General features: G+C 39.2%; 2 protein-coding genes across 2 annotated transcripts in view; both read left to right on the forward strand.

The window, feature by feature from the left end:
- The window catches only part of FIG4 (FIG4 phosphoinositide 5-phosphatase), a 68,919-nt gene extending 66,968 nt beyond the window's left edge, over positions 1-1,951 (forward strand). Inside the window, exon 23 of the mRNA XM_081856955.1 lies at positions 659-1,951. Within this exon, the coding sequence (XP_081713081.1) occupies positions 659-836 (178 nt within the window). The 3' untranslated portion in view covers positions 837-1,951. The remainder of the gene's footprint in view (positions 1-658) is intronic.
- A 7,333-nt stretch (positions 1,952-9,284) lies between these two features.
- Positions 9,285-11,793, forward strand: part of GPR6 (G protein-coupled receptor 6) — a 43,550-nt gene continuing 41,041 nt past the window's right edge. Inside the window, exon 1 of the mRNA XM_081857385.1 lies at positions 9,285-9,516. The gene's annotated coding sequence lies outside the window, so the exon portion shown is untranslated. The remainder of the gene's footprint in view (positions 9,517-11,793) is intronic.

Consider the following 11,793-nt stretch of genomic DNA (forward strand, 5'->3'; position numbering starts at 1 on the left):
AAGTTGAAACCTAGTGACAGACAGGTGAGCGGGCAGGCGAGTGTTGTTGTCGGCGAGGCGTGTGATTGTCAGTGGTGGTCAGGCGGGTAAGCGAGTGTCGGCAATCCCCCCCCCAAAAAAAGAAGCTCAACAACACTAGGCAATTCTCCCCCCAAAAAAGCTTAACAACTCTGAGCAATTTCCCCGCATTCTCTTAATTTGGAGTCCCCCAAAATAGGGGTCGTGTTGTACACGGGGCATGTTATACACGGAGAAATATGGTACAGGTGATGACAGATTAATAATAAAACAGAACATGGACTGTATTTTTTATTGGCAAAAGGTGACTCTTCATTCTGCTTAGATGCAGCACATTGTTGCTAAGATACCAACCAATTAAACACTCAACAATGTTTTGCAATAAAACAGTCTACCTGCAGTTTAAAATATATTGTATTTTATAGATCATAAGTGCTTATTACTAGAAATCCTAGTAGAAATTATTGCATTTCAGGATTTTCCCCTCCATTGTATTATCAACTTAACTTACCTACTAATGCAAAATGGCATGGAATCCTCTGAGCCTACAGTGCTGATGTATATAGAATTCATGCCTACCCTCCTCTTTTATGGTTTCTCTGTAGTTTAATGCTAGTTTTATTTAATTTACTTTTCACAGAACACACATCTCTGCTTTCTCCCAAGACAACATTTATGAAGTCCAGCCTCCTAAAGTAGAAAGAAAATCTATTGAGATATTTCATGCTCACATCCAGGCTGGCAAAGGCATCATGCAGCCATTGGGAAAAGAAGACATCCTCCTGTATCGAGAATACATTAGAAACAGATACATGTGAAGAACAACTGTTTTTGAGTCCTCTGACAGCCTGAATCACTGAGTCACAGTGGAAAAGTAGATATCTCTATTATATGCTTCCCTCCACCATACGGCAGATGGTTCATGGCATATCATGACTTTTTTTTGTTGGTAATTAAGTTAGAAAACAGATACAAATATCCTCTCTTTAGAAACAAGAGAGAGTGCCTATTGATAAGACTTGTGAACTGTTCAGATTAATTATGTTCTCTTTAGTTATCTGTGTTGCTTAGGTCAAATTTCTTGGGCACTTAAGTATATATATAGGCACTTACAATACATATAGCCAGCGGGGAGCAGTTGAGAATGCTTTTCACAATTATGGAGTTCCTTGTGTTTGTCTAAGTCAAGGTGAGTCAACATGGTATCCTCAATATACTTTTGGGCTCCAGCTCCCATCATCTCCAGCCAGTCTGGGATTACAAGAGTTGTAGTTCCAAAACACCTGAAGGACACCATGTTGTCTACCCCTGGTCTAAGCAGTATTTATCATGTGACTGCAAACAGGATGTGTTTGTAGTCAGAGTGCTCTAAAAGAAAAATAAGATAGAAGACACATCCATCCAAGATGTTTGTAGGACATGATCTGAGGGTAGTATTATATCTGTCTAATTTATCGATAGCAGGAAGTGAAAACGTGCCAGCAAGTTAAGTAAGCATTCTGGGAATTGAAATGGCACTTGGCTCTTGTTCCACCCTTCTCTCTTGAGATGTTGGCAGGGTCCCAGCAGCATCTCTGGAAACATTATTGTGTGCTGCAAAGTAATTTCTAAAACTTCCCAGATCAGAGCTGAGTGTCATTAAAATTTTATTTGATAAAGTAGTGATGTGTTTGGCAATTAGGTAATAGAGATGAGAACTCGCCGTGGCTTGAGGCATGGAGCATTGCACTGATGTACCTAGCAGCATATGGGAGGATTATTATTCTGGAACACTAGTGTGCTCTCATAAGCTTCTGTAAATTTATATGAAAACTGGATTTCTATTGGATTCAGAAAAAAATGAGTTCCTATTGTTTGATTAGTGAGAAACTCATGCCCCATTCCCAATAAGTATCCTGTTCTTTGGCACATAATAAACATTGAAGTTGTGTTATCTCTTTGTTTATAGGTGTCTTGCTTTGATATTGAGCAGTCAAATTCCACTCTAAAGTCCACTCAGTTTGATTCCTGCAAACAGCTATTTACACCCAAGAATGCTCTTTCTCTCAGATCTTTTTTTGCTACCTAGATCCTTCATTGCGACAAGAATGAGCTTCTCTTTAAAAGGTAATTCTAGAAGAAAACATGAGTTGTGGAGCCAAGTATTTAATGCAGAGGCACTTAGACAGCCCCCTTAAGAAGGAAAGTTGGGGAAGTCATTTGCACAGGTAGGTGAATTAAGAAGCCTTCCTCCCCTTATTTTCCTTCAAACATTAATTTATCATGCAGCCAGCAGGTCCAGGCTTTTGGCAGGTAGCCAGCTGCCTCGTGTCAGGTAATGGCCAAGCCAGTTGCCAAATGCCCATTGACAAATAATTAGCAAGTCTGGCCAACAGTCACATGCTTGGTGGGAAGTGGGAAGCAGCTGGCGCACACTGACTTACCAGTGTGGGTGATTATCTACTTGACATGCATTCCATATTCCACTATCACCCTGAGTTTCATTTAAAATATTACTTCTGCAAGCTGTGTATCTTTTCTGTAAGTATAAAGCAGCATTTACATTAAAAATGCCAGTATTAAATCAAACATTTGCTCTGTAAAGAGCAAGAAACAATAATTATTTTTAAGGAGCACACATCATCTGATGAATTCCTATCTAAGGTCACAATTTCTCTTTGCCATTGCATCTAGTTTTAGTAGACTTAAGACAGATTCCATTTGTATGGGAGTGATTATTAATGAATGAAAAAAGATCTATATGCAATTAATATTTTTCTACACTTCATACTTGCTGTAACATAATATGCTAATGTTGCTCTTTCTATATTGGTATGCTGTTAAAAGTTTATTTTTAAAAATCATGTATGTATTTCACTTCTACAAGTAGCTACCTTGGTTTTTTCCCCTTACAATTAAATATTTGTACCTATGGATAATTTAGTAGATTTGCCAGACCAAGAAAAATAAACAGTAACAGGTTGCACATTGCTTGTAAAAAGACAAGTGAAGTGTGTGTTCTTTTATTGGAAAGATAAGTGGTTTTTCATACTTATTTTTGTGCCAGAAATTTTTTCCACAGTGCAGTGATGCTGTATATTTCTAAAGTATCATTTTGCTTAGGCTAAGGTTTTAGCGATACTTGTAATCAGTAACTTTCACAAGACACAGTCCCATCTCTTCAGGGCTTCTCTCTCCTTTTTGGTAAAACAAAGAATATTTCCCACCCCCATTCTGTACGCCAGCATTTCCCTCTCATAAAACATAATGTGAAACCCATTGGCATGGGGCACATCGTCATAATGCCTCCAGGGAAAGAATCCCTGATATCCACTTACTTTTTTTTTTGGTAATTATATAGTAAGCCTCTTTTCCTTACACCATATCCTCTTCCAAAGCTGTTAACCATAGGTTCCTGGTTCTGATGTGATGTGAAACTATACTTAATGGCAGACTTCCTGATTTGCTCTCCCATCCTGGGGGTTGAGAACCTGTGGCCCTCCTGATGTTGCTGAATTCCCATTATCCCTACCATTGGCCATGCTGGCTGGGGATGATTGAAGCTGCAGTCCAACAACTTCTGGAGAACCGCCGATTCTTCACCTCTGTCCTACTTCTACAAAGAGAGAAGTGAAGAGGCTCTGTGCACAGCCAAAAGGCAGATTGAATACAGCAGCTCCTGTTTCATTTGACCAATTATGCATTTGGGCCATACCTCAATATCTGTTTCTGGTCCTCTGGTTACAATGACCTCTCATGCCTTCATGTAGTTCACTTGCTTGCTGCACAGGTAATAGCCTGCCTAGACTATTATCATTTTTCCAGCACTGGCCAGTTCTTTTCCTAACAGTTGACTCTCCTATGGAAGCTGCCATTGAGCTGCAGTTCTGCATAGAGCTATTAGGTTTTGTTTTACTTTATTAAGTAACTGCTATTTCCCTGCAGTCATGTGGATTTTCATTGTTCAATACAGCAGTTATTGTAGCTATTGTTCTGTAAATCCTAAGAGGCTCTTGTTACACTCAGTTTACTGTAAATCTATTTTTCTGCCTCTGCCAACGGCTGTATTTTGCTATCCTTCATACTTGGATTATGGAGCTATATTATTATTATCTTTCTTTCTTTCTTTCTTTCTTTCTTTCTTTCTTTCTTTTTACTTATCCGTTCTCCAAACATAAAAACTCATTATTATATTTTGTTACACTTACTCAATTAATGTATTGCCACCTTAATTTGCAAGAACATGGGCCTATAGTAACAGCTACATTTACAATGCTTTTAAAAGCACATCATTATTAATTGAATTTCTATACTACCCTTCATCTGAAGTTCACTGGGTGGTTTACAATATAACAACACAAATATACACAACATAGTAATAATATATGGGAGTTATTGTTTTTATTACTATTATTATTATTATTATTATTATTATTATTATTATTATTATTATATCTTAAGCCTACCCACCATGTCATGTATTAATTAAAGTGATATGTTCACAAACTGCATTTTAAAGCCTCTCTTGATCATCCTGGCTTGTCCCCCAACCTCTCATCCTTCCCTGTCACTCTTTGGCCTCTGTTGCCAACAGGTGTCGTGGGTTGGCTGGGTGCAGATGAGTGCTGGGAGACAGCAGCTAGGGGATCCCCAAGGGGAAAAGGCTCCGAGCCAGGGGATTGGTGGTGGGACAGTGAGGAGTGGTTAGAGGGTGGCCAAGTTGGGACAGGCTGCTGAAGAATCCAGGGAGTCTTCCCTTCCTGCTGTCACCGGCTCCTCTGCTCCCTGGTCTCTTAGAACACAGAGAGAAATGTAAAGAGCAGAGCAGACCCTGGAGAGGAGGAGCCTTAGTGGTGGGAAGGCGGGGACCTTCCGTCCTCGCAACTGCCTCATTGGGGCAAGACCTACTGGGAAGAGTTGCTGGGATCACTAGGCCTGCGCTGTTATGGTTTGCTTGGATAAAGAATTAACTTCACTGACACTGTGTTTTTCTTTTATTGCTGACCTACACTTTATTCCAGCTCCTGACAATGGGAGGCCCTGTCTCCCCGCTACAGTCTGTAATGTCATGGGGGAGTGGGGTGTCCTTGAACTTAGTATGAAGTAGAATTGGAAGTCTTAGAATCAGGAGCTCCCTGAACTACATTTGGTGCAATAAGCCATGCAAGCATTGCCCTATAGGTCGTGTAGACTGGATGAGTAGTTCTGGAGTATTTCAATGGAATCCACTAGGCCAGCGGAAAGATGTGAAATTCTACTTTGGTATGTGATATAGTTTCCTTAAAATAACAATTTGTCATCTATTAACACAGATGATAATATAAGAAAAATCATGGTGCACATTGGGTACAAATTCAGAATATACTTTTAATGAGTTGCTATGTCATTATAAAAGGTGGCACTCAAAGACACCATTACATTTCTTCCTTTTATCCTTTCTCCTGTGAAAAAAGTTTCCAACACGTTTTACAATGTGTTCTAGACTCTTGTATTAGAAGTACGAGATTGGCTTCATAATTATCAAATAATGGAGGCTTATAATTTGGATAAGAAAATTGGTTTTCAGGTGGAGAAATCAAAATTGGAAACAGAATTGTTAGATCCTAAAACTAAGAACTTGTCAAGAATGTATAACTTGCTGTTGAAATGGAATACTCAAGATGAAATGGTTAAATCTGCTATGATAAAATGGGCACAAGATGTTGGACATAACATTATGATAGCTGACTGGGAACAGTTATGGACCACAGGTATCATGTTCACGGCATGTAATGCCTTAAGAGAGAATATAATGAAAATTATATACAGGTGGTACATAACACCAGTCAAGCTTGCAAAAATCTATCATTTGCCCGATAATAAATGTTGGAAATGTAAAGAGACTGAAGGTACATTCTTTCACCTTTGGTGGACGTGCCCAAGGATTAAGACCTTCTGGGAGATGATCTATAATGAAATGAAAAAGGTATTTAAATATACCTTTCTGAAGAAACCAGAGGCCTTTCTCCTGGGCATGGTCGGCCAATTGGTGCCAAAGAAGGATAGAACTTTTTTTATGTATGCAACAACAGCAGCAAGAATACTCATCGCGAAGTATTGGAAGACACAAGATTTACCCACCCGGGAAGAATGGCAGATGAAAGTGATGGACTATATGGAACTGGCAGAAATGACTGGCAGAATCCGAGACCAAGGTGAAGAGTTGGTGGAAGAAGATTGGAAAAAATTTAAAGTTTATTTACAGAAATATTGCAAAATTAAGGAATGTTAGAAGGATGTTGGAATGGAGTAATGTGGTTTTAGCAGAAATGATATAAAGGATTAGGTAAAAATTGATTTTTTAATTGGAGAAAGACGAGAATGTAAAATTACAGTACATTAAGATAAATTATTAGGATAAAAACAAAGCTAGAAAGGATTTGCTGAAATCTCTAATTGAACTAGAATACAAAAAAGGGAGGTGTGAGGAGGTCAAGGAAATAAGCAAAGGAAAGAAAGTTATGTAAAAGTTTGAGCTGTTTTTTTTTCCTTTTCTTCTTTTTTCGAATTGTTTGTATTTTTGTATTGTATTTTTTGTATTCTTTTATTTTCTTTTTTGTTTTTTCTAATTTTCTTTGTAATTTTTAAAATTTGAATAAATATTATTTTTTAAAAAATAGACTCTTGTATTAGAAGGAACACTTCTTAGTACAGTCTGTACAATTTTATCATAGTTTTCCTATTCCAGTTTTCCACAGTTGTAAATATTTTGTCTCTCCGTTTATCATTGAGATCACTGAAGTTTTAGACTATCCCCTGTAACACCTATATCAGCTTTGTGTCTCAAATTTGGAGATGAGCTGCTCTTTTTCCCTTGTGACCTTAGACCATTGGTCTGACTCAGGCAGGTGGTCTGACTAAGGCAGTTTCCTATGTTCCTGCAAGGTACATAGAATAATATCATGCTTAATCTTGTTACGTGATTTATTCCAGTTCTTGGAACAAAATTCCTTTAAAAATGAATCCACTGAGAATGAGTAAGGGGTTACTTTTGCCTACATCAAAAGTGGTGTCCTCTTCTCCCAGGCCTTTGGCCAATTAAACAATCTATGGCCTTTTAAACTGGGATGAGGGTGGGGATGTTTTGTTGTATTTCTTATGTTTATGTATTTATGTATTTATTGTTTATGTATTTTTGTGTTTTTATATCAGGGGTCAGCAAACTTTTTCATCAGGGGACCCGTCCCTCAGACTGTCCCTCAGACCTTGTGGGGGGCCGGACTATATTTTGAAGGGGGGAAAATGAACAAATTCCTATGCCCCACAAATAACCCAGAGATGCATTTTAAACAAAAGGACACATTCTACTCATGTAAAAACACGCTGACTCCCGGACGGTCTGTGGGCCAGATTTAGAAGGCAATTGGGCCGAATCTGGCCCCCGGGCCTTAGTTTGCCTACCCATGTTTTATATTGTTATCCGCCCTGTGATCCTCAACTGAAGGGCAGTATATACATTTAATAAATAAATTGTCGGTGGAGTTAGTGAGTGATTGCTAATTACACCACCAGCCAGATATTAGAAGCTACAGTTGGAAACCTTTAGCTTTGGCCTATTGAAAGGCATGCTGTTTTATTTCAAACTAACGTCTGCTTGCACCACACAATCTTCGCTCTTAACTAGGGCTTGTTGGTGGGTACTGCCATCTGCACACCTTATCCATTCATCTGCTTGGTAAATCTTCAGCTTTCTCACAAGAAATCTGGAAAGGTGATAAATTAGCTGAAGGGTTCTATTAAAGAGGCATAATTGCCCACAGAATGCATGCTCATCCTACTGTTGGCTCTGGTTAACAGGTTGCCAGTGCTAAAACCCTGCAGAACCTGTTTATGCAGAAATGATAGTAGGAGAAAAGAAAGGAGGGCATAGATCTTGAGAAACAATCTCCCCCTGAAAGCTACTTTCTGTCTCCAATCACAGATAGGCATCTAGGTATCCATTCTGAAGCTAAATAATCAGCTGGGGCGGGGGTGGGGGGCTATAGACTGAGCTGGCAGAAGTGGCAAGTGGCTGCACATTTGTGATCCCATCTACTTATTACCAGCAATCTGTTCAAAAGGTCTAATGAGGTGAAGGCTGCCACAGTTATGAGTGCTCTTTCAAAATCGGAGGAAATGAGTATATTTCTGCTGCAAGTAATTCCTGAACAAATGATTGGATAAAATGAACTCAAATAATTACAAATATTAATATTTGGCTGTCACACACATTGTAGATCTCAGTATGTGTACAGTTAACTGGGGGAGGAAATTAAACCAATTAATCTGTCTCTTAGAATCAGCCCAAATATTCAGAAAAGCCATGAAAGTCAATGACATTTTAACATGATTAGGTTCTCTCGAAGGAACATACGATCTTCGTTACCTTACCTGACCCAAGATTTAAAAATAACATTTAAATTTCATCTTCCAGATTTGTCAGCCTGGGAAAGTGTGAATTGATAATGCAATAAAGCCAGAACAGAAACTGGATGTTCCACCTAGCCCTAATCAACCAGCAGCGGTCAAGGAGTTCAAAACAATAATAGCCAACTCTCCACAATCTCATTTGGGAAGTGGATTTGCTAACCCTTTTAAGATATACTGTAGTTTTGTAATTCATGCATTGGAATTGCTTTGCTTTGCACTGATTATTTGCTACACAACTAATAATTTGGTTCTAATTAGGCTACCTGTCATCTGGTCACAGTCTCATCTTAACTCTTCTTGTGCAGTTCGCTAGTACAGCGGTCAGTGACTTCATCATGCAGTTGATGTGAAAGCATATTCTGTATGACTTATTTGTGTGGTTGAAAAATATTCTTAGAAATGTTTTTCCTAACAGAAATAGAAGACTGTGTTTGTACACACATCCTGAGAGCAGCAAAAGAGAGAGAGAAATGTATGGGCACAAATTGAATGGGGTGCAGTTAGGTTCACCACCACTGCCCTATTGGGTAAACCTATGGCACGCATGCCAAAGAGGGCACTCAGAGCCCTCTCTGTGGCCACACACAGCTTTGCCCCAGCAGGGCCATAGCTTCCATGCTATTATTTATACCCCGCCTATCTGGCTGGGCTTCCCCAGCCACTCTGGGCAGCTTTCAGCACATTTGAAAACATAATATAACATCAAGCGTTAAAAAGACAACACATTTCAAAACAGATAGAATGGGTTCATTTCCAGGCTCATTTCAAGGTGTTCCGTATTGGCATTCAGATCCCTACATGACTCAGGCTCCAAATAGCTGGGGGGGAAATGCCTTATTTTCTACAGAGCCTTCCTAACCCCTCTGCTTGGGCCTCCATTGTTCCACCACCCTCAGAAAGCAGCTCAGGGAGTGTGGCCCAGGAGCAGCTGTTTTCTGTGGCAGCCCCTCAGTTGTGGAACTTCCTCCTCACAGAAGTCTGTCTGTCTGGCATCTTTATTATAAAGCTTTTGGCGAATGCTGAAGACAAACCCTTTTAATATGGCTTTTTACCCGCCTTAGTTTTGTGGTGGTAAGTTGTTTTAAACTGTTTTTATTTTGTGTGTGAGAGGGAGAGGGAGGGGGGAACTAACCTACCCCTGAACAAAGCTACCAGTAAATTTTCCTTTTGTTGCCCTGCCCACTTGTGCCTCTGGCTTCTTCCACCGAAGGTTGCTCAGAAGGGAATGTGGATTACTTGGAATTGGTTTGTTGATGGCTGCTAGACTGTGCATGGGCCTTATCATTGAAATGACTGGAGATATGAATGGTCTGAATGGATGGCTGCAGTTTTGATAAAGTTATTTATTATTGTGTGATGGGGTGGGGAATCAACAGACACAGTTGAAGAAAATTGGACTGAATTCATTTCTCATTAGAACACAAAGGTGTTTTTTTTTAATACCCCCCCCCAACTCTAACAGCAATAGGAGTTGCTATATTTTGTATTTGATTCCATGATCTAGCTATTGCAGCTTCATACTTCACAACCATAGATAGATAAATACTTAGGAAACATGTATAAACTGGATTTGATGCCAATGTTTCTCCCCTTTTGCTAGCCACCTGTCTATAGTAGTCAAGCATTGGGTTGAATCCAGACTACATTAGTTGTGCTTATGTTCTAATAAGTTCAATGGAAATGAAACCATACCTTGCCTGTCTGTTTCAGTGGGTACTAAATGCAAGTTTCTGAGTATGAATCCGTTCTGGTGTCCCACCCTGAGTGGTAATAACTGGTAGACTTAGATCCCATCTGCTCTGTACATTTAAAGTTGCATCATACCACTTTGAACAGTAATGCTTTCCCCCAAAGTATCCTGGGAACTGTAGTTTGTTTAGGGTGCTGAGAATTGTTAAGGAGACCACTATTCTCCCTCACAGAGCTACAGTTCCAATAATGGTTTAACAGTCAATCATCAAAGGGAATTCTATGCATTGTAGCTCTGGGCGGGGAATCAGGATCTCCTAACAACTCCCAACATCCTTAACAAACTACACTTCCCAAGATTATTTGGGGAGCAATGACTGTTGTGGTGTGATACAGCTTGTTACAAGTGTTAAATGTATATAGTCCTGATAGGGCTTTATATGTATATAGTCCTGATAGGGCTTTATATGGTCAGCAGGCCAATTCTAAAGTTAGAATTCCAAAAAGGAGGTTTCCATCCATTTTCCCCTTCCATCTGTAAATATGCAACAGTCTGAACTATATTATGGTATTTCTGTATCACACCAAGATGATGAAGTTTAACTCTGTTCTTTGAATAATATTTTTATAAACACTTACTGAATAAATAGATTTTTTTAAGGGTAGATTATCTGATAATTTGGAAACACTTATTTTCCTGAAGATATTTATATCCCACCTATTGATTTATATGCAAAATTTTCAAGGCTCCTTTAAATGCAGAGTAAAAACCAATGCAACAATGAATCACAAATAGTGAAAGCAGAAGAAAACAAGATAAAGCAGCAGTAGAAACAAATAGCATCAAAACTTCTGAAACAGAAATAAAATGCCATCCTGTTCATTTAAGCACTTTGATTAAAATAATTCTTTTAACCTGGTGCCTAAATCTAAGTACGTTTGGCACCAGACCAATTACTCTGAGAATTACAACAGAGTAATTTTCTATGCCACCTAGAGCCTAGCATGTTTATTTTGGCATAATCTTTCATGGATGGAGTCTACTTCATCAGATGCATGAAGTGTTATCCTTATTTAGTAGGAACACACAAACATGCATGAAAAGGGGAAAATTGTAAACAGTGGAGTCAAATGGCAGCACAAGTATACTGTGGAAATTCAGGTAGTTTAGCAGAACTACACTATTCCATAGATGGGTCACCACCAAAGGACTGGGCAGAAGCCCAGTCACCTCCTGCCTCATCCTCTAAAGGTGGCTAGGTGTCTAATAGAGCAGATCCATATGAAAGCATGAGGTTATCCCAATATCTGAGCTGTTTTAATGCTGTTGAGATATGCTCCATAATCTAGTTACTGTCTTCAAAGGCAGCCCAAATTGTAGAACTTTAATACCGATGTAACCAGAGCACAGATATGGTCAGACCCTCTCTGTCCAGGAAAGGGGCACTTGGTGCAACAGTAGAAGCCACAAGTGCTACCTGTGCACTCAAAAGAAGGGCTGGATCTTAGTACCGCCAACTTGCATTTGCGCTTTTAGCAGAACGCTCGGAGTCCCAGGTTCTTTAGTGCAGTATTTATTATTGTGAGCTAAATATATATACAAATATCTACAGAAGCAGTTCATATAATCAGACAGAGTACCTGCACCTTGAGGCAAAA

This window comes from Podarcis erhardii (genome assembly GCF_964252035.2).
Source record: "Podarcis erhardii genome assembly, chromosome: 3".
NCBI lineage: Eukaryota > Metazoa > Chordata > Lepidosauria > Squamata > Lacertidae > Podarcis > Podarcis erhardii.